General features: G+C 43.8%; 1 protein-coding gene across 1 annotated transcript in view; it reads right to left on the bottom strand.

Moving 5' to 3' along the window:
* Positions 1–14182: 14182 nt before the first annotated feature.
* Positions 14183–27636, bottom strand: part of LOC311516797 (sodium channel protein type 5 subunit alpha-like) — a gene marked incomplete at its 5' end in the record, with an annotated part of 87161 nt that continues 73707 nt past the window's right edge. The window contains 6 exons of the mRNA XM_084621133.1: positions 14183–16003; positions 18229–18499; positions 20029–20129; positions 20793–20934; positions 26350–26403; positions 27134–27412. Coding sequence (XP_084477259.1) covers positions 14775–16003; positions 18229–18499; positions 20029–20129; positions 20793–20934; positions 26350–26403; positions 27134–27412 — 2076 coding nt within the window. The 3' untranslated portion in view covers positions 14183–14774. The remainder of the gene's footprint in view (positions 16004–18228; positions 18500–20028; positions 20130–20792; positions 20935–26349; positions 26404–27133; positions 27413–27636) is intronic.

Genomic DNA, 27636 nt, shown 5'->3' on the forward strand with positions numbered 1-27636 from the left:
CTCCACCCCCTATCCACTCCCCCCCACCTCCTGCTTCTTGCCCCCTGACGGCCCCCCCAGGACTCCTGCCTCATCGAACCACCCGTTCTCTTTGTCCCCTGACCACCCCCAGAACCCCTGTCCCGACTGCCCCCCCGCCGTCCCATCCAACCCTCCCCCTCCTTCCTGACTGCCCCCCCCGGACCCGTGCTCCATCCAACAACCCCTTCTCCCTGTCCCCTGACTGCCCCCGGAACCCCTGCCCCTCACCGCCCCGTCCAATCCCCCCCTCCTTCCTGACTGCCCCCCCAGAACCCCTGCCCCTGTTCAACCCCCCTGTTCCCCGCCCTCTGACCGCCCGGACCCCTACCCACCCCGCCACCCCTGACCATCCCCCCCGAACTCCCCTGTCCTCTATCCAACCCACCCTGCTCCCTGCCCCCTTACCGCCCAGCACAGAGCACTGGGTCAGGCCAGGCTCTGCAGCTGCGCTGCCCCAGGAGCTCACAGCCCCGCCGCGCCACCTGGAGCATTGCGTCGCCGGCAGTTAGCTGAGGCTGCGGGCGAGGGGGAACAGCGGGGGAGGGGCCAGGGGCTGGCCTCCCGGGCCAGGGGCTCAGGAGCCAGGCAGGAGTGTCCCGCGGGCCGTAGTTTGCCCACCTCTGTCCTAACCCCTTGGCTGCCCACTGACACACAAACTTACACTGTCCTGTCAGAACTTTCTAGACCCTTCTGCTAATATCTTCCTGTCAGATCTTTCTTGGAAGCATGCCAACAGCCCACATGCCAAACATTCCAATCATTCCAAACTGTCAGTTCTATTTTTAGCCTGCAACCCTTTTTACCTCAGAGTTATGATTTGTTGACCTTTCCCTTACTTTGGTTTTCCTGCCAATTTTATTTTTAGTGCAATGTGACCTGCAGCTTCTAATGGTGGAGTGACTCTTGCCTATTTAAAATGGAAGCCAGGGATACAAAATAGTCCATCAATGGCTATTAGCCAGGATGGGCAGGGATGGTGTTCCTAGCCTCTGTTTGCCAGAAGCTGGGAATGAGCGACAGGGGATGGATCACTTGATGATTATCTGTTCTGTTCATTCCCTCTGGGGCACCTGGCACTGGCCACTGCCGGAAGACAGGATACTGGGCTAGATGGACCCTTGGTCTGACCCAGTAGGGCCATTCTTATATAAAATTTGGGGAATTTCTCTGGTATCAGGAAGACTCTTCCAGCTCCAGCTCAGCAGAAGGAAGCAGTGTGCTTTCAGGTGTGGGAGGAGTTGATACCAACTCTTATGTAGCAGAGAAAATTAGCATGCCTTTGGATCTTCGGAGGAATTAACTCCTGTAGCTGAAGCAACTGTCAGCTACTAGCATTTTGCAGATGAGCATAGGGAAGACCCTATGCTAGAAAGCATAAGGGGACACATCCTAGACTGGAGGGAACCTCAGTGAGGGGGAATAGGGGAAGATTTTTTTGAAGAGGGAGGAATGTTGTACAGGAAAGCGCCAGTGGATAAAGATAAAAATGTTGGGAAACCTTCCAAGCAACTAGTTGTGCCTGCCCAGCATTAAGGGGACTCAATGTTGCTAGCCCATGACTACCTTTTTGCTGGTCAGTCAGAGGCACAGAGCACCTACGCTAGGTTAAAAGGGAATTTTTACTGGCCAGGGATACAGAATAATGTAAAAGACTATTGCAGATCTTGTGACTTATGCCAGAAGAGAAAGAGAACTGCAGGACCCCCAAAAGTTCCTCTATACCACTTGCCTGTGATAAAAGAGGCATTTTAAGGTCACATTAGACATTGTGGGCCCTAAGCCACATCCTACCCAAAGAAGGAAGCCATATCTTGGTCATAGTGGATTTTGCCACTAGCTATCCAGAGGCAATGGCTCTGTCAAACATAGAAGCCAGTGTGCTTTAGCGTTCACCCAGGCTAGTAAGGGATTCAGTCAATACCTGCTTTACAACTCTGGGTGCCTTAAATGCTATCCTGTTGCAGCTCTCAGCCTTGACACCAACAGCTAGCACACAAACAAGAAGGTCTCACTGGCTTCCACTGCCCAATTACGCTTTGCAGTGGGACCTCAACAACACTTCCAGCCCCCAATCTCCTCAAAACCATCTTCTCTGCAGTGCTCAGCCCCTCTCACTGTAGCAGTCACAACGCTTATCAAGTTCACTTCTCCTTTAAAGAGGCAGTACACAGCACCAGCCTGTTAGTTTGGCTGAGGATTTTACTCTTCAGTTTGAAATGCTACACCAAGATGGCAGTGTAATAAAACAAAATTAAGGTTATTAACAAAGAACAGATATTTAAGTGATGCCAAGTAGAAGGTCTTAAGATAGAAATGGTTACAAACAAAAGTAAAAATACTCTCCTAAGATTAAAACCTAATTTAAGAAACTAAAGCCTTATGTTCAAAGTAGATTTCTCACCACAGTTGTATTTCTGGTGTGGCTGGCCAGTTCTTAGCCAGAATCCAACAAAGAGCTCAAAACACTTGGTTTCTTTGTCTTTTCACATGAAGGATTCCAGAATGTCTTTTTCTCTTTGAGCATTTTATTTTTCTTTTCAAAGTCAGAATTACTCTCCAGGTCCCCCAGGGAGCTGACACCTTGTTAATTTTTGTAATCTCCTCCCCTGTCATGATAATTAAGTAGTTATCTTCCCACACGGTAGGATGGTTTTGTTTACCTTTTATGTAAATGTACTTTCATTGTCTCTCTGTTCGATTTACACTGAAGACACATTCAAGGAGGCTTGACTACATTCCTTTGTCTAGGGCGGGGTGACTTAAGCCATACCTGCCAAACACATTTTAACATCATATTTCCAGCACATTTATAATTTTTCATATGTCACCCATATGTATACCATACAATAATATTAATGACCAGCATGTTACCAGATCACATATGATAGCTTACATGACACCTTTTAGGTACAGATTATGACAACAGTGAGTTGGCGTACACGGAACTGGTCAGGCCATCTGAGACTTACTGCTACATACCAGGGAGCCCCTTGCCTGTTGGCATTGGGATCCTCTAGAGTCACAGCAACATTCTCAGATGATATAAATCAACATAGCATCACTGAAGTCAATGCATATTTACTCTACCAGCTGATGAGCTGGCTGCATATGTACAATCAGGATATAACTCAATACCGTAGATTGGTTAATATACATACAGATCCTAGCTTGAAAAGTTTTAAGTAAAATTCACTGATAAAAATATAATTTCCAATCTGAGGAATATGCCTGAGGTAGTGTCCTTTAGCTGGAACCAAATGCCCTATTAGGGTATATCTACACTACGAAATTAGGTCAAATTTATAGAAGTCGTTTTTTTAGAAATCGGTTTTATATATTCGAGTGTGTGTGTCCCCACAGAAAATGCTCTAAGTGCATTAAGTGCATTAACTCAGCGGAGTGCTTCCACAGTACCGATGCAATCGTCGACTTCCGGAGTGTTGCACTGTGGGTAGCTATCCCACAGTTCCCGCAGTCTCCGCTGCCCATTGGAATTCTGGGTTGAGATCCCAATGCCTGATGGGGCTAAAACATTGTCGCAGGTGGTTCTGGGTACATATCGTCAGGCCCCCCGTTCCCTCCCTCCCTCCCTCCCTCCGTGAAAGCAGCAGCAGACAATCGTTTCGCGCCTTTTTTCCTGAGTTACCTGTGCAGATGCCATACCATGGCAAGCATGGAGCCCACTCAGCTCACTGTCACCGTATGTCTCCCGGGTGCTGGCAGACATGGTACTGCATTGCTACACAGCAGCAGCAACCCATTACCTTGCGGCAGCAGATGGTACAATAGGACTGGTAGCCGTCATCATCATGTCCGAGGTGCTCCTGGCCACATCGGCCAGGAGTGCCTGGGCAGACATGGGTGCAGGGACTACATTAGAAGTGACTTGACCAGGTCATTCTCTTTAGTCCTGCAGTCAGTCCTATTGAACCATCTTATGGTGAGCAGGCAGGCGATACGGATTGCTAGCAGTCGTACTGTACCATCTTCTGCCAGACAGGCAAGAGATGAGGATGGCTAGCAGTCCTATTGTACCATCTTCAGCTGAGCATCCATGAGATGTGGATGGCTTGAAGTCCTTCTGCACTGTCTGCTACCAGCCAAAGATGTAAAAGATAGATGGAGTGTATCAAAACAAGAAATAGACCAGATTTGTTTTGTACTCATTTGCTTCCCCCTCTCCCCCGTCTAGGGGACTTATTCCTCTAGGTCAGACTGCAGTCACTCACAGAGAAGGTGCAGCGAGGTAAATCTAGCCATGTATCAATCAGATGCCAGACCAACCTGCTTGTTCCAATAAGAACAATTACTTAGGTGCAACATTTCTTAGCCCTGGTCTACACTAGGACTTTAGGTCGAATTTAGCAGCGTTAAATCGATGTAAACCTGCACCCGTCCACACAATGAAGCCCTTTATTTCGACTTAAAGGGCTCTTAAAATCGATTTCTTTACTCCACCCCTGACAAGTGGATTAGTGCTTAAATCGACGTTGCCGGCTCGAATTTGGGGTATTGTGGACACAATTCGATGGTATTGGCCTCTGGGAGCTATCCCAGAGTGCTCCATTATGACCGCTCTGGACAGCACTCTCAACTCAGATGCACTGGCCAGGTAGACAGGAAAAGAACCGCGAACTTTTGAATCTCATTTCCTGTTTGGCCAGCGTGGCAAGCTGCAGGTGACCATGCAGAGCTCATCAGCACAGGTGACCATGATGGAGTCCCAGAATCGCAAAAGAGCTCCAGCATGGACTGAACGGGAGGTACGGGATCTGATCGCTGTTTGGGGAGAGGAATCCGTGCTATCAGAACTCCGTTCCAGTTTTCGAAATGCCAAAACCTTTGTCAAAATCTCCCAGGACATGAAGGACAGAGGCCATAACAGGGACCCGAAGCAGTGCCGCGTGAAACTGAAGGAGCTGAGGCAAGCCTACCAGAAAACCAGAGAGGCGAACAGCCGCTCTGGGTCAGAGCCCCAAACATGCCGCTTCTATGATGAGCTGCATGCCATTTTAGGGGGTTCAGCCACCACTACCCCAGCCGTGTTGTTTGACTCCTTCAATGGAGATGGAGGCAATACGGAAGCAGGTTTTGGGGACGAAGAAGATGATGATGAGGAGGAGGTTGTAGATAGCTCACAGCAAGCAAGCGGAGAAACCGGTTTTCCCGACAGCCAGGAACTGTTTCTCACCCTAGACCTGGAGCCAGTACCCCCCGAACCCACCCAAGGCTGCCTCCTGGACCCAGCAGGCGGAGAAGGGACCTCTGGTGAGTGTACCTTTTAAAATACTATACATGGTTTAAAAGCAAGCATGTGAAAGGATTACTTTGCCCTGGCATTTGCGGTTCTCCTAGATGTAGTCCTAAAGCCTTTGCAAAAGGTTTCTGGAGAGGGCAGCCTTATTGCGTCCTTCATGGTAGGACACTTTACCACTCCAGGCCAGTAACACGTACTCGGGAATCATTGTACAACAAAGCATTGCAGTGTATGTTTGCTGGCATTCAAACAACATCCGTTTGTTCAATGCTGAGGCTCCTGGAGGATCAAACCAGTATGCTCCAGTGTATGGTTGAGCTGCAGCAAAGGCAGCTGGAGCACAGACTGCCACTGCAGCCCCTCTGTAACCAACCGCCCTCCTCCCCAAGTTCCATAGCCTCCACACCCAGACGCCCAAGAACGCGGTGGGGGGGCCTCCGGCCAACCAGCCACTCCACCACAGAGGATTGCCCAAAAAACAGAAGGCTGTCATTCAATAAATTTTAAAGTTGTAAACTTTTAAAGTGCCTTGTGGTATTTTCCTTCCCTCCTCCACCACCCCTCCTGGGCTACCTTGGTAGTCATCCCCCTATTTGTGTGATGAATGAATAAAGAACGCATGAATGTGAAGCAACAATGACTTTATTGCCTCTGCAAGTGGTGATCGAAGGGAGGAGGGGAGGGTGGTTAGCTTACAGGGAAGTAGAGTGAACCAAGGGGCGGGGGGTTTCATCAAGGAGAAACAAACAGAACTTTCACACCGTAGCCTGGCCAGTTATGAAACTGGTTTTCAAAGCTTCTCTGATGCGTACCGCGCCCTCCTGTGCTCTTCTAACCTCCCTGGTGTCTGGCTGCGTGTAACCAGCAGCCAGGCAATTTGCCTCAACCTCCCACCCCGCCATAAACGTCTCCCCCTTACTCTCACAGATATTGTGGAGCGCACAGCAAGCAGTAATAATAGTGGGAATATTGGTTTCGCTGAGGTCTAAGCGAGTCAGTAAACTGCGCCACCGCGCCTTTAAACGTCCAAATGCACATTCTACCACCATTCTGCACTTGCTCAGCCTGTAGTTGAACAGCTCCTGACTAGTTTCAGAGTAACAGCCGTGTTAGTCTGTATTCGCAAAAAGAAAAGGAGGACTTGTGGCACCTTAGAGACTAACCAATTTATTTGAGCATGAGCTTTCGTGAGCTACAGCTCACTTCATCGGATGCATACTGTGGAAACTGCATAAGACATTATATACACACAGAGACCATGAAACAATACCTCCTCCCACCCCACTGTCCTGCTGGTAATAGCTGTCCAGGCTGCCTGTGTATGGCTTCATGAGCCATGGCATTAAGGGGTAGGCTGGGTCCCCAAGGATAACTAAAGGCATTTCAACATCCCCAACAGTTATTTTCTGGTCTGGGAATAAAGTCCCTTCCTGCAGCTTTTGAAACAGACCAGAGTTCCTGAAAATGTGAGCATCGTGTACCTTTCCCGGCCATCCCATGATGATGTTGGTGAAACGTCCCTTGTGATCCACCAGAGCTTGCAGCACTATCGAAAAGTACCCCTTGCAGTTTATGTACTCGGCGGCTTGGTGCTCTGGTGCCAAGATAGGGATATGGGTTCCGTCTATAGCCCCACCACAGTTAGGGAATCCCATTGCTCCTGGCCACGTCGGCTGGGAGCGCCTGGGCAGACATGGGCGCAGGGACTAAATTTGGAGTGACTTGACCAGGTCATTCTCTTTAGTCCTGCAGTCAGTCCTATTTAACCGTCTTATGGTGAGCGGGCAGGCGATACAGACTGCTAGCAGTAGTACTGTACCATCTTCTGCCGAGCAGCCATGAGATGTGGATGGCATGCAGTCTTTCTGCACCATCTGCTGCCAGCCAAAGATGTAAAAGATAGATGGAGTGGATCAAAATAAGAAATAGACCAGATTTGTTTTGTACTCATTTGCTTCCCCCCCTCCCCTGTCTAGGGGACTCATTCTTCTAGGTCACACTGCAGTCACTCACAGGAAGGTGCAGCGAAGTAAATCTAGCCATGTATCAATCAGAGGCCAGGCTAACCTCCTTGTTCCAATAAGAACGATAACTTAGGTGCACCATTTCTTATTGGAACCCTCCGTGAAGTCCTGCCTGAAATACTCCTTGATGTACAGACACCCCCTTTGTTGATTTTAGCTCCCTGAAGCCAACCCTGTAAGCCGTGTCGTCAGTCGCCCCTCCCTCCGTCAGAGCAACGGCAGACAATCGTTCCGCGCCTTTTTCCTGTGCGGACGCCATACCAAGGCAAGCATGGAGGCTGCTCAGCTCACTTTGGCAATTAGGAGCACATTAAACACCACACGCATTATCCAGCAGTATATGCAGCACCAGAACCTGGCAAAGTGATACCGGGCGAGGAGGCGATGTCAGCGCGGTCATGTGAGTGATCAGGACATGGACAAAGATTTCTCTGAAAGCATGGGCCCTGCCAAGGCATGCATCATGGTGCTAATGTGGCAGGTTCATGCTGTGGAACGCCGATTCTGGGTTCGGGAAACAAGCACAGACTGGTGGGACTGCATAGTGTTGCAGGTCTGGGACGATTCCCAGTGGCTGCGAAACTTTCGCATGCGTAAGGGCACTTTCATGGAACTTTGTGACTTGCTTGCCCCTGCCCTGAGGCGCATGAATACCAAGATAAGAGCAGCCCTCACAGTTGAGAAGCGAGTGGCGATAGCCCTGTGGAAGCTTGCAACGCCAGACAGCTACCGGTCAGTTGGGAATCAATTTGGAGTGGGCAAATCTACTGTGGGGGCTGCTGTGATGCAAGTAGCCCATGCAATCAAAGATCTGCTGATATCAAGGGTAGTGACCCTGGGAAATGTGCAGGTCATAGTGGATGGCTTTGCTGCAATGGGATTCCCTAACTGTGGTGGGGCTATAGACGGAACCCATATCCCTATCTTGGCACCGGAGCACCAAGCCGCCGAGTACATAAACTGCAAGGGGTACTTTTCGATAGTGCTGCAAGCTCTGGTGGATTACAAGGGACGTTTCACCAACATCAACGTGGGATGGCCGGGAAAGGTGCATGATGCTCGCATCTTCAGGAACTCTGGTCTGTTTCAAAAGCTGCAGGAAGGGACTTTATTCCCAGACCAGAAAATAACTGTTGGGGATGTTGAAATGCCTATATGTATCCTTGGGGACCCAGTCTACCCCTTAATGCCATGGCTCATGAAGCCGTACACAGGCAGCCTGGACAGTAGGCAGGAGCTGTTCAACTACAGGCTGAGCAAGTGCAGAATGGTGGTAGAATGTGCATTTGGACGTTTAAAGGCGCGCTGGCGCAGTTTACTGACTCGCTTAGACCTCAGCGAAACCAATATTCCCACTGTTATTACTGCTTGCTGTGTGCTCCACAATATCTGTGAGAGTAAGGGGGAGACGTTTATGGCGGGGTGGGAGGTTGAGGCAAATCGCCTGGCTGCTGGTTACGCGCAGCCAGACACCAGGGCGGTTAGAAGAGCACAGGAGGGCGAGGTACACATCAGAGAAACTTTGAAAACCAGTTTCATGACTGGCCGCGTAACGGTGTGAAAGCTCTGTTTGTTTCTCCTTGATGAAACCCCCCGCCCCTTGGTTCACTCTACTTCCCTGTAAGCTAACCACCCGCCCCTCCTCCCTTCAATCACCGCTTGCAGAGGCAATAAAGTCATTGTTGCTTCACATTCATGCATTCTTTATTCATTCATCACACAAATAGGGGGATGACTACCAAGGTAGCCCAGGAGGGGTGGTGGAGGAGGGAAGGAAAATGCCACACAGCACTTTAAGCACAGCACTTTAAAATTTTACAACTTTAAAATTTATTGAATGACAGCCTTCTTTTTTTTGGGCAATCCTCTGTGGTGGAGTGGCTGGTTGGCCGGAGGCCCCCCCACCGTGTTCTTGGGCATCTGGGTGTGGAGGCTATGGAACTTGGGGAGGAGGGCGGTTGGTTACAGAGGGGCTGCAGTGGCAGACTGTGCTCCAGCTGCCTTTGCTGCAGCTCAACCATACACTGGAGCATACTGGTTTGGTCCTGCAGCAGCCTCAGCATTGAATCCTGCCTCCTCTCATCACGCTGCCGCCACATTTGAGCTTCAGCCCTGTCTTCAGCCCGCCACTTACTCTCTTCAGCCCACCACTTACTCTCTTCAGCCTGCCACCTCTCCTCATGGTCATTTTGTGCTTTCCTCTACTCTGACATTATTTGCCTCCACGCATTCGTCTGTGCTCTGTCAGTGTGGGAGGACAGCATGAGCTCAGAGAACCTTTCATCACGAGTGCGTTTTTTTTTTCTTTCTAATCTTCACTAGCCTCTGGGAAGGAGAAAATCCTGTGATCATTGAAACACATTCAGCTGGTGGAGAAAAAAAAAGGGACAGTGGTATTTAAAAAGACACATTTTATAAAACAGTGGCTACACTCTTTCAGGGTAAACCTTGCCTTTAACATTACATACATAGCACATATGCTTTCATTACAAGGTTGCATTTTGCCTCTCCCCACCGCGTGGCTACCCCCTCAACCTTCCCCCCTCCCCATGGCTAACAGCGGGGAATATTTCTCTTGAGCCACAGACAAACAGCCCAGCAGGAACGGGCACCTCTGAGTGTCCCCTGAAGAAAAGCACCCTATTTCAACCAGGTGACCATGAATGATATCTCACTCTCCTGAGGATAACACAGAGAGATAAAGAACGGATGTTGTTTGAACTCCAGCAAACATACACTGCAATGCTTTGTTGTACAATGATTCCCGAGTACGTGTTACTGGCCTGGAGTGGTAAAGTGTCCTACCATGAAGGACGCAATAAGGCTGCCCTCCCCAGAAACCTTCTGCAAAGGCTTTGGGAGTACATCCAGGAGAGCCGCGAATGCCAGGGCAAATTAAACCTTTCACATGCTTGCTTTTAAACCATAGTTTTATATAGTATTTTATAGTATAGTATTTTAAAAGGTACACTCACCGGAGGTCCCTTCTCCACCTGCCGGGTCCAGGAGGCAGCCTTGGGTGGGTTCGGGGGGTACTGGCTCCAGGTCCAGGGTGAGAAACAGTTCCTGGCTGTTGGGAAAACCGGTTTCTCCGCTTGCTTGCTGTGAGCTAACTTCGTCGTCCCCAAAACCTGCTTCCGTGTTGCCTCCATCTCCATTGAAGGAGTCAAACAACACGGCTGAAGTAGTGGTGGCTGAACCCCCTAAAATGGCATGCAGCTCATCATAGAAGTGGCATGTTTGGGGCTCTGATCCGGAGTGGCTGTTTGCCTCTTTGGTTTTCTGGTAGGCTTGCCTCAGCTCCTTAAGTTTCACGCGGCACTACTTCGGGTCCCTGTTATGGCCTCTGTCCTTCATGTCCTGGGAGATTTTGACAAAGGTTTTGGCATTTCGAAAACTGGAACAGAGTTCTGATAGCACGGATTCCTCTCCCCATACAGCGATCAGATCCCATACCTCCCGTTCAGTCCATGCTGGAGCTCTTTTGCGATTCTGGGACTCCATCATGGTCAACTCTGCTGATGAGCTCTGCATGGTCACCTCTGCTGATGAGCTCTGCATGGTCACCTGCAGCTTGCCACGCTGACCAAACAGGGAATGAGATTCAAAAGTTCGCGATTCTTTTCCTGTCTACCTGGCCAGTGCGTCTGAGTTGAGAGTGCTGTCCAGAGTGGTCACAATGGAGCACTCTGGGATAGCTCCCGGAGGCCGATACCGTCGAATTGTGTCCACAGTACCCCAAATTCGACTCGGCAAGGCCAATTTAAGCGCTAATCCACTTGTCAGGGTTGGAGTAAGGAAATCGATTTTAAGAGCCCTTTAAGTCGAATTGAAGGGCTTCATCATGTGGACGGGTGCAGGTTTACATCGATTTAACGCTGCTAAATTCGACCTAAAGTCCTAGTGTAGACCAGGGCTTAGATTCAAAGAATGAGGAATAGCCTCACAATATGGGAAATGACTGCCTAGGAAGGAGTACTGCGGAAAAGGAATCTGGGGGGTCATAGTGGATCACAAGCTAAATATGAGTCAACAGTGTAATGCTGTTGCAAAAAAGCAAACATCATTCTGGGATGTATTAGCAGGAGTATTGAAAGCAAGACACAAGAAGTAATTCTTCTGCTCTGCTCTGCACTGATTAGGCCTCAACTGGAGTATTGTGTCCAGTTCTGGGAGCCACATTTCAGGAAAGATGTGGACAAATTGAAGAAAGTCCAGAGAAGAGCAACAAAAATGATTAAAGGTCTAGAAAACATTGCCTATGAGAGAAGATTGAAAAAAAATGGGTTTGTTTAGTCTGGAGAAGAGAAGACTGAGAAGGGACATGATAACAGTTTTCAAGTACATAAAAGGTTGTTACAAGGCCGAGAGAGAAAAATTGTTCTTCTTAACCTCTGAGGATAGCACAAAAAGAAATGGGCTTAAATTGCAGCAAGTTTGGTTTAGGTTGGACATTAGGAAAACTTCCTATCAGAGTGGTTAAGCACTGGAATAAATTGCCTAGGGAGGTTGTGGAATCTCCATCATTGGGGATTTTTAAGAGCAGGTTGGACAAACCTGTCAGAGATGATCTAGACAATACTTGGTTCTGCCTTGAGTGCAGGGGACTGGACCAGATGACCTCTGGACCAGTCCCTTCCAGTTCTATGATTCTATGTGGCAAACCACTACCAAATCAATCATGACTACTACTAGTAAATGGACACAGAGTACAGAAGGCTAACCTAGATGGGCAGTTGATTGTACTATATATTAACTTTGTCACTTCTGATATACCTGCTCATGCCTAGAAAATTTTACTCAGTAGAAAAATCTTAAGAAGAAAGGTCCCATGGTTTATGCCCTGTGGACAAGACCAATGGGACAGAAAATACAAAGCACACATTTCGATGCCTGAAACTGCTCTCTTCATAAAGAGAATATATTAAATATACATTGTTCTATTTTTACTTTTTACATATTTAACTCAATTTTGTGTACACAAATTAGTCACATGATAATTTCATTGTAAAAAGGTCTCATTGCTGAATCTCTTTAGACAAGATAATTTCATCAACACACCCATATGATTTAAAAACTTTGAAAATCTGGATTTAATTTTCCATTAACCACCCAAATGTTTTTAAAGGTAATTGTGATCATTCAGTGATTTCTTTAGCACACTCCTCAAGCAAAATCATTTTGCAAGACACATAAGAACCAACCTGTTGTGTAGATCCAGTCCCCAAACACCTGCACAGGGGGAGTGAAGGTGCAGTGATGGATTTTTCAGCTCTTAGATTGGAACAGTGTCCATGAAAGGACTGTATTGTAGCTCCATGGCCTGTCTGTGGTTGAAAGATGAATTCATGAATTCATTTTTCCTACCTGCATTTTAGTACTCTGCATAAAGATGAATTACTTAGTCTCTATGCAGGGAGAGATGAGTTTCACCCTAATATGAGTAAGATTTTAAATCTATAGGATTAGGCTTTATCTATGGACGGAGATGCATTGTGTTTACTGGTGAATAGCCTAGCAGAATGATTCCCAACAAATGGGCAAGTGCAATTCATTTTGTGTCACCACCTGGTTTTTGCTGGGTTGCAAATAGGATTTTTTTAAATTGTGTAATAACAAAAACTACATAAAAAAGAAGTATTTTATTTAGTCGTTTTTCCAGATCTTCAGCTGGTGCAAATCAGCATAGCTCAATTGATTTCCATTGTACAGTGTCACTGACGTCAATGACACTGATTCACACCAACAAAGGATATCGCCCACTGTGTCTAGCTTCAAATTATAGGAAGAAAATAATAGTATGCCTCCAAAACTCCACAGTGAGAGACCATGTGGATTAGGGGAAGCAGGGGAAATACAACACAGAGAAAGAAAGTTAAAAGGCATTACAAATATTATTATTTCTTGTATTCAGATAGTACCTAGAAGCTCCAGCTCAGATTGCAGCCCCATTGTGCAAGGCACTGTACATATGCATAGTAAGAGACAGTCCCTGCCCAGAGAGTTCACAGTCTAAACAGAGAGACAGACAAAAGTGAGGGAGAAGGAGAAAGGAATAATAATAATTATTATTCCCATTTTATACGTGGGGCACTGAGTGAAAGAGAGATTAAGGGTATGTCTACACTGCAATCAGAGGTGATTTGCATGTGGTCACGTGGGAAGTCTGTAGCCAAGCAAGAAACTGAACCCAGATCAGAGTCCTAGTCTAGTGCTAGAGCCATAATGCCAAGCTTCCTCTCAGTCTGAAATAACTGTGGTGAAGAAAGGAAAGCTGTAGGTCTCCCGTGGACCAACAACCCTTGATAATCGCATAAATCTTGCAACTTTTAAAAAATCGTATCTGGAAAACTGACCTGCATAGAAAATTGAGTGATATTTAAACAAATGAAGTGGAAAAAAGGGGCCTGGCAATGTTGTGGCTATAACTTCCTGAAAATATGACCCAAAGGAAGACAAATCAGCCACTGAAAAATGAAATGGTTCATACTGAGAGTTTAAACACACACACACATATATATATATCTCCAATAAGTATTTACATGCATGGGAAAAGAGACTGAACCTAGGTCCAGGAGTAGACGTCTTTGTGGGATTTTTGTGAGAGCATGATGCCACAAGAGTAGCAAAGACCTTAAGAAAGAAAACATGGTGAACATAACATGATGAATGCCATAACTACAAAGGGAAAAGATTCAGGTTTGTTTAAAAACAAAAGAAAGTTCTTACTCAGTTCATTACTGTTTCTGGAATGTTAAATGTTACATTTATTATTTCATTATACTGCAGTAACATGACTACAATAGTATATACACCATGGCTATTCTGTTTAAATTCATCATATTGGGGGAGTTCCAGTACACTATGTCATATCAGTGAGTCATGCAATGATTATGCTTGTGATATGTGAATCACAGGATTGAACAGATTTTGAATCATAAATCTACCGGGTTTATAATCAAAAAGTTAATTAGGAATGAATTAAGGCTACATTTCAACCCCCTCCCTACTTCCAAAAACCCCAAACCTTAAACTTTGTCACAGCCCACCCTTTACCCTGGGCAGACATTTATTTTCAGACACCATGAAACTTATCTTCCTTGAACTTGCTCCCCAACAAAGCAAACCAATCTAAAGAAGTAGATGTCTGGTTAGCAGAAGTGGAATACAGCTCTATAAACACTATGTCTGGGCCACAGTAACCACATACTAAGGATTCTGCCTTAACTTGGTACTGCCACTGATATAATAGCTGAAACCATACACAGATTCTTCCTGTTCATATATAAATATAAACATTAAGCAAAGTTGAATGTAGCAGGGTCAAAGGTTATACCTTACCAACTTCTGCAGTTAAGGGTAAAACCACCACTGTTTCTTTTGCAACTAAAGTTTAATACGAATGTTTAATTGCTGTATATTTACATCATTACATGATGGGAACAAAATTTTAAAGCATTCTTAACAAAAATTTAAACAATGGATTCCTTTTCTCTCTCTGCAGATAGTGGACAATCTATAGGTTCATCACTTTGCGGAGAGTCTGCCATCTTCACCTCAAGGTGCTCGTTAGTGGTCCCAGTGACACTGTCATAGGATGGAGGGAAAGAGGTTGAGGACACAGTTTCTGATTTGTCTAAATTTCTACTATAATTTTCATTCACCATGAATGCAATGAGGCCTTCTTTCTCTGGAGCATCTTCAAGGATGTCACCATCAGAGGTTCTATGACGGTATAAAAAAGAGGCCTGCTTCATGGAACGTTGAATCAAATGACTCCTGTAAACCCTCTGGATAATAATGGCAGAAACTTCCTCTTGTTTGTGTCTGATTGTGGTTGTGATTGGTTCATAAGAAAGCTTGGATGGATTGGCAGCCATAAACTTTTCCTCCATCTGTACTTTTAGAGTATCCATCTCCCCAGATTCACCTAGCACCCGTTTAGTGAAAGCAAACAAAATATCCAAACAGTGGATCCTATCTCCACTGACCAAGGGAAGATCCATTGCTATGAGCTCAATTTTGTTTGGTTTGGCTACACGTAAAGGTTCTGCCAGAGCATCTGCAAAGTCTGAAAGTGCCGAATACTCAATAAACTGAGTTGCCCCAGGATCAAATTTCTCCCAGACTTCATAAAACATATCAAAGTCATCTTCACCTAGAGGATCTGTACTTTCCTCAGTGGCAACATTGAAGTTCTCTAAAATAACAGCTATATACATGTTTACAACAATGAGAAATGATATAGTGATGTAACTTACAAAGAAAATAATACCCACAGCAGGTTTACCACATTCTCCCACAGCACCTCGTATGTTAGGATCACAAAATGGAGGTCCAGTGTTTAAAATAGGACTGAGAAGACCATCCCAGCCAGCAGATGTTGTGATTTGGAAGAGACAGAGCATGCTGTTAGCAAAGGTTTGGAAGTTGAACATGTCATCAATCCCACTCTCCCACTGAACATAAGCAAAGTTAGCCATGCCAAAAATGGCATAAATAAACATGACCAGAAAAAGTAAGAGGCCAATGTTGAACAGAGCAGGAAGGGACATCATTAAGGCAAAAAGGAGAGTTCTAATTCCTTTGGCAGCTCGGATGAGTCTTAATATTCGTCCAATTCGAGCCAAGCGAATGACTCTGAAGAGTGTAGGTGAAAAATAATTTTCAAATACTTTAACAATGCCAGAGAGCACTGTGCCTAAAAACAAAAATGAATAATCAGTTAGAATTTCTAATTTTTGCTAATTATTAACTGAAAGAAATAATAGTATCAGTAAAAATGTGCTAGCCCTGATGGATCTTGATTCTTAAAGGAAAAGGTACACATTTTAAAAAAGTTAAATGGCTTATCTGTAAAAGTTTTGAAATTAAAACAAGAACGGACCCAATGGACAATATTTTTCAAACATTGGAGTAGTATGTATGTTGCGCCCCTAAAATCTGTATATGAACTATTGCACATGGGAAACATACAAGTAGGTGTTTTATGTGCAGCATTTTGCACGACCACTGGTACATGTGTATTTTTTGTAGGGGCAGGTTATGTAAGTGTATTTTAACATTTGGCTCTAAATGTTGAAAAAACAAAGCTCATATAAAAAAACAAAACATGACACCAGAGTCAGAGGCATTCAATGCTTAGATACTGTGGTGATGAGGGCCAAATAAACCAGACAGAGAAAAACAACAGAGTAAACAACAGTGTAATCCATGCTAACAATGAGGCTTTTGGTCCCTTTCTAGTGGCATGATCACACATAGAGGTTTATTAGTCTGGTTACTCTAAGCTAAGGGACAAGGTCTATTTGCACTAAAAGTGGAGTCTATTCTTTTAGATCCAGGGGTCCAAGGTTCAGTCACTGCAGATGAGGAGGCCAGAGGTGGTGTTACACAAGGAAAGACTAAATTCATTCAGGGCTTCCTAAAGTGTCCCATTGCAACCGCAAGTAGTCTCATATGACAACAGAAAGAAAGGTAATCTTCCAGACATCAGCAGGTCAACGCTTGATGTAAATATCTATACTCTTTTTTTCCCCATAATGCAAAAAGGGTTTTCTTTCTCTTGCTCTCCCTTTAGGTCTATTTATTTTTGCTATTTTCTAGGAATTCCTTGTGATGAGGTGCACTATAGAGAAATACTTCTCTTTTAAGGGAGATTTTTTCTTAAATCTCTAATCTTTATGGGGACCCACTTCTTTGTGCCTCATTTTTCACCACTGTCACCAAAGTGGAATCAGGAAGAGGTTTGGATACATTTCTCTCAATACTCATACTGCCGCACTAAATGGTACTAATTATATGGAGAGCAGATATTTTCCTTACCTGTATACCTTCTGCAATCACTTTTGCCTGTATCTGCTTTAGAAGTAGTTAAATTAGCAGAACAGAAATTTTATTCCAGTTCTTCACTCCATGTCTGCATTAAAATCCCTTCAAACTAAACAACATATTTGGGCCTGATTCTCCTCTCTGTTACTCTAGTACAGTGATGGGCAACCTGCGGCCCGCGGACCATACATGGTTCATCAGGGTAAGCCACTGGCGGGCCGCCAGATCATTTGTTTACACTTGCATGGCCGCCTGCAGCTCCCTGTGGCCGTGGTTTGCCATTCCTGACCAATGGGAGTTGCGGGAAGCGGCGTGGGCCTGGCCGCCGCTTCCTGCAGCTCCCATTGGCCGGGAACAGTGAACCACAAATATTTTTGGATTTTGGATATTACCATATTTATTGTTATTCAGGATTTATCAACTAAAGTTGCTATATTTTAATTTCAATTTTTGCAGCTGAGTCTCCTTTACAATGTGAATGTATTGTATATGCTTTAAAAATTGGCAAAATATTTCTTCACGAACCAAAATTATTACAGGTCATGATATCATATGATAAAAGATTATACAATCACTGAGTTCTGAAAAAAATAATCTGAATTTTAGTAAAATTTAAAATGTTTCACATCCCTAAAATAACCCCTAATTAACACAGAAAATTATTAACTTTATCATCTGAATTCTCTTTCCAGTGTTATGAGACCAACGTATAATACTTATTATAACCTGGAACGTTACATTTACAACTTTTCAAACAGTAAGAAAAAAAACACAATCAGAGATTGTATACAATGTATCCTTCCACTATAAAAAGTAGTTCCTTTTAAAAGATAAGATAAAACAATAGGAAAAGTTTATAAATTCCTGTTCTGTGCTACTTTGAATATATTTGTTGGCATTTATTCTTCTGACCTTTCTTTTCTTTCTCTCTTTTTTAAAAATATCTATTTTGACTACTTTCCCCAACACTTCATTTCTAACATCCTGGGTCCCATTTCAGCAACAGTTTTTGGCCAAGTAGCCAATTCAACTCACTTTCTTTTATGAAAACTAAATATGGGATAGTGAAGAAAATGCTTCTGTATTTTTACCTACCAACAATGGACATGATGACAACACTTAAATCAAATATGTTCCAGCCATTGGTGAAGTAGTAGTGTCTTAGGGCCAATAATTTCATGATGCACTCTGCAGTAAAGATGGCAACAAAGAGCATGTTGATTTTGTGAAGAATGTAAGTCTTCTCTGTACTTTGATCATCAGTTTCTACCATCATAGTGATCATGTTAAGGCAGATGAGAATCATGATGATAACATCAAAGGCTTGGCTTGTCACGATGTCAAATAAAAACCCTTGGTATTTGTTCTGTAGGAGAAAAAAAAAGACTATTTACTATTCATTATGAGAATGTAGGCATGCATAGAATAATAGAAATGTAGGACTGGAAGGGACCTCAAGAAGTCATACAGTCCATCCCCCTGCACTGAGGCAGGACCAAGTATACCTAGACCATCCCTGACAGGTGTTTGTCTAACCTGTTATTAAAAATCTCCAATTACGGGGATTCCACAACCTCCCATGGTAACGTATTCCATACTTAACTAGCCTGATAGAAAGATTTTTCTAATATCTCACCTAAATCTTCCTTGCTTCATATTAAGCTGTTTATTACTTGTCTGCCTTCTGTGGACATTGAGAACATTTGATCACAGTCCTATTTATAAGAGCCCTTAACATATTTGAAAACTGTTATCAGGTCCCACCTCACTCTTCTTTTCTCAAGATTAAACATGCCCAGTTTTTTAAAGCTTTCCCCATAGGTCAGTTTTCTAAACCTTTAATAATTTTTGTTGATCTCCTCCAGACATCTTTCTTCAAGTGTGGCATCCAAACCTGGACACAACACTTCCACTGAGGCCTCACGAGTGCCAAGCAAAGCAAAACAATATAACCTGAATATTATCCTTTTTCACAAACAATATCACACTATTGGTTCATATTCTGCGTGTGATCCACTGTCATCCCCAGACCCTTTTCCGCAGCTCTACTGCCTAGACAGTTATTCCCCATTTTGTATTTGTGCATTTCATTTTTCTTTCCTACTTTTCACTTTTACTTACTGAATTTCACTGTGTTGATTTCAGACCAATTGTTTAATTTATTTTGAATTTTATTCCTGTCCTCCAAAGTACTTGCAATCCCACCCAGATTGTTATTATCTGCAAATTTTATAAGTGCTCTCCACTCCATTATCCAAGTCATTAATGAAAATGTTGAATAATACTAGATATAGGACAGATCCTTCTGGGATCCTACCAGATACATCCATCCAATTTGACAGCGAACCATTGATAACCACTCTTAGGGCATGGTTTTTCAACCAGTTTTGCACCCACTTTATAGCAATTCCATCTAGACCATACATTTCCCAAGTTTGCTTATTAGAACGTCATGTGGGACTGTATCAAAAGCCTTACTAAAATCAAGAAATCACGTCTATTATTTCCCCCGGCTCCCTAATCATCCTTAGTAACCATGTAAAATAAATGTACATACTCATTAGTGGACAGCTCCAATTTTTATATGTTACAATGTTATTTAATTTCATAATAGGTAGATTATATATTTGTATCAGAGTATACAAATCCTGAAGGATAATCAATTTCAGGATAAATATACAAAACAATATTTTTGCATTGACCTTCATAAACATTTAGTCCTTATAATCTTTATAATCAATGACAATTTCTTGGTGCAGAGTTAAGACTATGAAGTAATGGAAAGAAACAGGTATATTGTATATATAGTAGTTTTTTTCAGTGGATTAAGTGAATTTTACTATGGATTTTCATTGATTAGAAATATTTGAGTTGGAAGAACTCAGGTGGTCTCACCAATGGCCTTGGGATGGGTTTTTGGGGTTTCTTGGATCCCAGTTTTTTCATTGCATTATAATATTTTCTCTGTTCTTCTGTCATAAAGATGTCTTGTCCACCTAAGTATATGGAGACAATGCTACTGTTATTTTTGGTGAGAAAGAAGCATTACTGCTGTGCAAGCATCTAAATTATTGGAATCCAACATTTCTTTCTTTTTCTATCCTTTCATCTCTTGCTAACCCTTCTCCCAGTACCTTATTAGGCCCAAAACAGTGCAGCAAGGTAACCAGATCTCCCAGAGCAGCAGTTCTGTGGTGACAATCTAGTGGCTCAGAAAGCAGGAAAATGATTAGGTTGCTAAGAGCCCAGGCATCTGAGGGAAGGAGCAACTTTCTCCCTGCCCCTCCAACTCATCTTGCTGCTTCCTCCATCTAAGGCCCACTGCCCAATCCCAGAGCTGCTCTCAGACCCTGTCCCACCGTGCTCAGCTCCAGGGCAGGGGAAGTAGCATTCATGAAACAATGTAACTGGCTTCATAGACTCTTATGAATCAATGCAGCCCCAAGAGCCAAGAGTTACATGGTTGGGATATAGGGGAATGGAATAGAGACGGGGAAGCACTTCACTTGTAATGCTGCCTCTATTAAATCCAGTACTGATGCTGCTCCATGTAATAAATGTATATAGATGTTTCAGAGCTTCAGTGTACTGCTGGCATGTTCTAGTTTGAAGACAACACATAAGGAATATATCGGGGCCTGGGAACATATCCAGTGTACTTATCTTTTTCTTTTGTTGATTAAAATTGTCAATAATGACACCGACAAAGAGATTCAGTGTGAAGAAAGATCCAAAGATTATGAAAACCACAAAATAGAGGTACATGGATAGACTCTTTTCCATTTGTGGCTGCAATTCTTTCTGCAAAAATGAAAAGCAAGATGAAATTGGCTGAGAATAGTATGGCCCTGGTCATGGAATGAGCTCTGTATAGGTGCAGGAGTCCTCCCGCACAGAGATCCTTGCAGGATATCAAACTTGCTTCATCACTAGAAATGCGGAAAAAAAAAAAACCCTGTCTGTAATGCACAAGAATAAGGGACTATCTACCCAATGAGTTAGTATGCAGCAAGCCAGGGTGGAAATCTACAGTGCACCTGCTTGAGGCAGCTAAACCACACTCTGGGACTTCCGTTCTGCTGTAGCAGTGAACACATGGTGAATGATGTGCAGTAAGCTGCTGCACTCTAGTTTCACACCCTGTCTTGCTGTGCACTAACTCACTGTAGACAAGCCATAGGTCTTGCATTTCTGTGGTGGTGGGGAGAAAGGGAAGCGGAGATAAAGTTTGCAGTGTGATTAAAGTTAAATCCAAGGACACCACAGACAATGTGGATAACAATTTAACAAGGAACAATGTTTTGCCTAGAATTTGATTATCCTTCCTGATAAGCTGAAAATATGTTCTGAAAATAATATGCCAAATTCTCTGTTGGCATGTTTCCATTGAAGTAATTGGAAAGAGAATTTGGCCCAATGTCTATTAATAGTATAACTACTATTTGTTGTTTTGATTTCCTCTGCAATCTTTGTTAAGATTGTTCTGTGCAGAACAGATTCCTGTAATTGGCACTGATATTGATTAAACTTACGCTCAGAAACCTGTAGGGCAAAATCTCCCATTCCACTAACTGAAGACTAAGAAATTAAAAGATTGAATTTAGGGTTTTTTGCACTTTAGTATTCACACAAGGACACATAAGATAATACGTTTCAGCGTGGCAGCAAAAAGAACGAGGAGTACTTGTGGCACCTTAGACACTAACAAATTTATTTGAGCATAAGCTTTCGTGGGCTAAAGCCCACTTCATCAGATGCATGCAGTGGAAAATACAGTAGGAAGATGTATATATATATATATACAGAGAACATGAAAAAATGTGGACAATGTATACCTTCAAGTCAGCGGCACTGCTATGGATATCCGCATAGCCCCACAGTATGCCAACATTTTTATGGCTGACTTAGTACAATGCTTCCTCAGCTTTCGTCCCCTAATGCCCCTACTCTACTTGTGCTATATTGATGACATCTTCATCATCTGGACCCATGGAAAAGAAGCCCTTGAGGAATTCCACCATGATTTCAACAATTTCCATCCCACCATCAACCTCAGCCTGGACCAGTCCACACAAGAGATCCACTTCCTGGACACTATGGTGCTAATAAGCGATGGTCACATAAAGACCACCCAATACCAGAAACCTACTGACCGCTATACTTACCTACATGCCTCCAGCTTTCATCCAGACCACACCACAAGATCCATTGTCTACAGCCAAGTTCTAAGATACAACTGCATTTGCTCCAACCTCTCAGACAGAGACAAACACCTACAAGATCTTTATCAAGAGTTCTTACAACTACAATACCCACCTGCTGAAGTGAAGAAACAGATTGACAGAGCCAGAAAAGTACCCAGAAGTCACCTACTACAGGACAGGCCCAACAAAGAAAGTAACAGAACGCCACTAGCCGTCACCTTCAGCCCCCAACTAAAACCTCTCCGGCACATCATCAAGGATCTACAACATATCCTGAAGGATGATCCCTTTTTACATAAGATAATGTTTCTCTTTTTATGCATTTGTTTAAAATACTATCCATCATAACTAAATATAAGCCTGAATCAACTCTCACTGAGGTCAATGGAGTCATTATTGACTTCAGTGAGAGTTGAATCAGACTTTCTTGGCATGATTTTCAAAGGTGTCAAACGATCAACAGTTTTCACTGAGGTCAGTGGGATCTGTTGAGTACTCAGTACTTGAAAATCAGGCCAGAGAAGCCTAACTTCAAGTTCTCCTGCTTTTGAAAATCTTGGCCTAAATGTTCTCGTACATGCAAATGACGCAGTGTGGAATAAGCAAAAAAATATTTCTCATTAACCACCTGTGTCAATATGATGAAAATCTTGATGTGTACTATCTGGCCAGTTGATATGTATTCTATAACCCACTTTGAAAGCATATTAATTTCATTGCAAATCAACTTAGAGAGGACTAATATTTGCATGCATGTATCCCGCACCCAAACTCCCTCCCGCATTCCCACCCCCTGACCCAGCCCGGAGCCCCCTCCCATATCCTGAACTCTGATACCAGTCAGCTCTGTCTTTTTGGGAAACCAGGGCACAGTATCTAGCCTGTCTGACTCATAAAAGACACCCCCCCTCGCCATTCTCTGCTTGAACCAAAACCGGTCAGAGAAAAGGCTTGCAGAGAGCAGTGAAGGGCATTGGAAGACACACCTAGACCCCTCCTGACAAGGGTGACAAGATTAAGACATCTCCATTAGCATACAGAATGAAGAACAGAGAGAAAGATGGGACAGGGAGACATCTCCATTTGCATACAGAATGGAGAACAGAGAACTGCACTGATATCTGGGACCAGAAAAGCGGGGAAGCACTGCATCATGGGGGATCTCTGCTCCAGATGTTAATGAACCTACGCCTGCACACAGCCAGCTCAGCAGTTATCAGATCAATTCTAGTAATGAATCCTTCATTGATATCCAAAATACTGAAGCAGCCCAATTGCATTGTGAGCTCCCTGGAAGAAAACACAACCCATAGCCAAGAGTGATCAATTCCTATTGCCTAGCCTAAAGAAAATCCTTGAGTCATCAGCTTACCCATAAACAAATCTAGTGTTCTCCCTTGAACCATTGTATTTTCTCTACAAAAACCCCTACCTATGCCCAAGTAAGTGTTCTGATGCACGGACCCAAACTCTGAATCAGTTCCACTGCGACTCCATCTCCTGAATGATCATGCTGGGGGCTCTGCCTGTCTCCAGCACTCAGGACCCTGAGCTCCCACCATCACCTGGGAACCCCAACCAGTTCAAGCCTCATGGAGTGGGTGAGATCCCCCCCCTCTTTCTCTTCTGTCTCTTTGTTTTCTTTTCTACCTCAGGTATTAACCTTTAATAATATAACTGTTATGTTGGTTTAGGCTCTCCTTGTGTAGTTATCACTATTATTCAATAAATAACTTTTATGATTAAGCTGGTTGATTCTCTCTCTCTCTCTCTGAACTTTACTTTTTTGTGTTTTTAGCTTCCCCCATGTACTCTGCAGCCATGCTTCTTTTACCTAAGCTAAAGATCCCTGCAGTGCCCAAAATACTATGGGGTTTGCTCATCAAGTGGGTTACTACCAGTATAATTGTGACATGAAAGTGGGGATAGGGCTATGTTAAACATGTGGCACATAAGGGTGGCAGCCCATTGAGTACAGGGACATATAAGGGGGTCAGCTTGAGACTGCTGATTGACCCAGTCTGCTCAGACTTGCTGTGTGTGTGTGTGTGTGTGTGCACGTCCACGCATGTGTTCATCTGGTTCTAGGGCTGCAGTACATCAATAGAATTACAGAAATTCCTCCCCCCAGAAGAGTAACCCTAATAAATGAGTATACCCCAAAGTAAAGGGCACATCTGGTAACAACTCATCATTTCTGGCCCTACCCCAGAGCCTGCAACTCCAGCCCAGAGCCTATACCCCCTCCCACACCCCAACCCCCTGCCCCAGCCCCAGCCCAGAGCCCCCTCCCACACTCTGAACCCCTCACCCCTCCAGCCCAGAGGCCCCTCCTACACCCCAAACCCCTCATCCCTGGCTTCATCTCAGAGCCTGCACCTCAGACAGCGCCCGCACCCCAATCCCTTTCCCCAGCCCAGTGAAAATGAGTGATTAAGGGAGGGTGGGGGACAGCAAGCAACAGAGGGAGGGGGGATGCAGTGAGCAGGGCGTGTGACAGGGGCGTGACCTTGGGGGAGGGGAGGGAAAGGGGCGGGGCAGGAATATTTGGTTTTCTGCAAGTAGAAATTTGGCAACCCTACCCCAAGTACCAGAATTCCAGTTACTTCTGACTGACTTCTGCTATGTATCTCAAAATGTGCAGCAAGAAAAGCCCCAGAATGTATAGAGCCCAGCAGTGAAGCAAAGCACCATTGGATACCTACTCAGAATGAAGAAAAGGAGTACTTGTGGCACCTTAGAGACTAACCAATTTATTTGAGCATAAGCTTTCGTGAGCTACAGCTCACTTCATCGGATGCATACTGTGGAAAGTGTAGAAGATCTTTTTATACACACAAAGCATGAAAAAATATCTTCCCCACCCCACTCTCCTGCTGGTAATAGCTTATCTAAAGTGATCACTCTCCTTACAATGTCTGTATCTGTACAAGTTTTTTCATGCAGTTGATAGATTTCCACTCCATACGGCTAAATGCAGTGCCTTGCATAATGACAGGTTTCAGAGTAACAGCCGTGTTAGTCTGTATTGGCAAAAAGAAAAGGAGTACTTGTGGCACCTTAGAGACTAACCAATTTATTTGAGCATAAGCTTTCGTGAGCTACAGTTCACTTCATCGGATGCATACTGTCTGTATCTGTACAAGTTTTTTCATGCAGAGAAAGGAGTTGTAAGGAGAGTGATCACTTTAGATAAGCTATTACCAGCAGGAGAGTGGGGTGGGGGAGGTATTTTTTTATGCTTTGTGTGTATAAAAAGATCTTCTACACTTTCCACAGTATGCATCCGATGAAGTGAGCTGTAGCTCACAAAAGCTTATGCTCAAATAAATTGGTTAGTCTCTAAGGTGCCACAAGTACTCCTTTTCTTTTTGCGAATACAGACTAACACAGCTGTTACTCTGAAACCACTCAGAATGCTGGCCGCTTACTCCCAGCTATTTACACACATGGATACATATTGAATCAGAAAGCAGTTTACAGTCTGTATGCCATCAGTGTGTACTATCTAATATGCACTTCTTAGTGCACAAAAATACATTGTGCATGAACTGCCCTCCCACCCTCTGTGTACACAAGACTTCTGTGTTCATATAACCTAACACAATAGAGCCCTGATTCTGATTTGGGCCTCTGGATGTTACAGTAATATAAATATTAAATAAAATAATAATATTTGACCATTTATTTTAAATGGTTGTCATCCACTTTAGTTCAACCCTGAATTGCTCCTAGTTATAATTTTGAAGGCTTTGAATTTGACAGAAAGCAGCTTCCCTTTAAAACATCCACTGTAGCAATTAACTGTATTTATGGTATTGCAATGTGCATATCAGACGCTGAAAATAAACATCAGGGAGTTTTATCATAAGTGGACAACACCAAGAAAACAATGAACAGAAAAGACTTATAACATTGTATCACCTAAAACTAACAAGTATGAAAATTATCAAACACAATAAAGAACTGGAGAGATAGTCATCAAGGAGAATAGTTAATTTTCGTGACCTACCCCTCGTGAATCTACTGCTGCATACATAATGTCCATCCAACCTTTAAATGTCGCCTAGAATAAAAGACAAATTATTAAAATCATATTCAACTTTCAGGGACAGATATTTTAGCCTGTTTACAACATCTTTGTGCCACTGAGTTGGTGCAAAGGGACTGCAGTCTGTCCATAAATGCCCAGTAGATTTACTTCTGGTGTAGGGGATCTACCTGATGACCACCATCTTCTTGCATAGAGGGCATGTCAGGAGAGGGAGGATGCAGACTGCAGTTATATTCTGCCATAGCAGTCCTCCACTTGTGTATGACCCATTAAGGACCTTAATTCAGTGGCAGATCAAAGCTGCCTGACACCAGGTATAAATTGTGTTGGGCCAGGGGTTGAGCCAAGATTCAGGGAATTGGAACTAGCCCACTAATGCTGTCTTCCCCCTTCCTATTTCTGGCAGAGAGAGAGTTTTGCCTTGAGTTTCATGAAATTAAAACAAACACACCATCTTCCCAGGAGCTGTAAATCAGAGTATCATAGAATAGCATAGTATCATAGAGTAGCATATGTTCAAACGGTTACATCATCAGTTTGTAGATCACCCCTAGGCCCTACATGTCTGTTCACTAGAGTAAGAGGCCCCACATGGCCTAACCACATTGCCAGTGTGAACATGAGCTGGAGGGGCAGAGAAGGCTCTGCAAGGCCACTATTCCCCACCTTGCACAGAGGTGGGTGAGAAATCAGCACCATGACACCACCCCATAGCCAACCAGCAAAAGAAAACAGAACTTACCACCTGAAGAAGAGCCAGATAACCAGAACCAACATTATCAAAGTTGACTTTAACATTTGTCCAATATATTTTTTGTGTGTCGTTATAGGTTGTGCAATCCAATTTGTTCCTAATATTTTTATTTAATTCTGATTTTTCTTCAGTCAAGTTAACGCATTTTCCAAATTTTCCTGCCAATAGGGTCACTCCCATGATACTAAAAATGAGCCAGAAAATGAGGCAGACAAGCAGAACATTCATGATGGAAGGGATGGCACCTATCAAGGCATTTACAACCACCTTAAAAGTGAAATGAAAGAAAAGTTATTATAGGCATTCACATGAGCATGGCCCTAAATAGCTATTCACTACATTAAACTGTTTTGAAAAACTAAGCAAACCCTTGTATGCAATGTTGTTTTATTCATTACTGGTCCCAGGATATTAAAAGAGACAAGGTAATATGTTTTATTGGACAAGGTAATATGAGGTAATATATTTTATTGAACCAACTTCTGTTGGTG

The sequence above is a fragment of the Lepidochelys olivacea genome, assembly GCF_965140295.1.
Source record: "Lepidochelys olivacea isolate rLepOli2 genome assembly, chromosome: 2".
Taxonomy (NCBI): domain Eukaryota; kingdom Metazoa; phylum Chordata; order Testudines; family Cheloniidae; genus Lepidochelys; species Lepidochelys olivacea.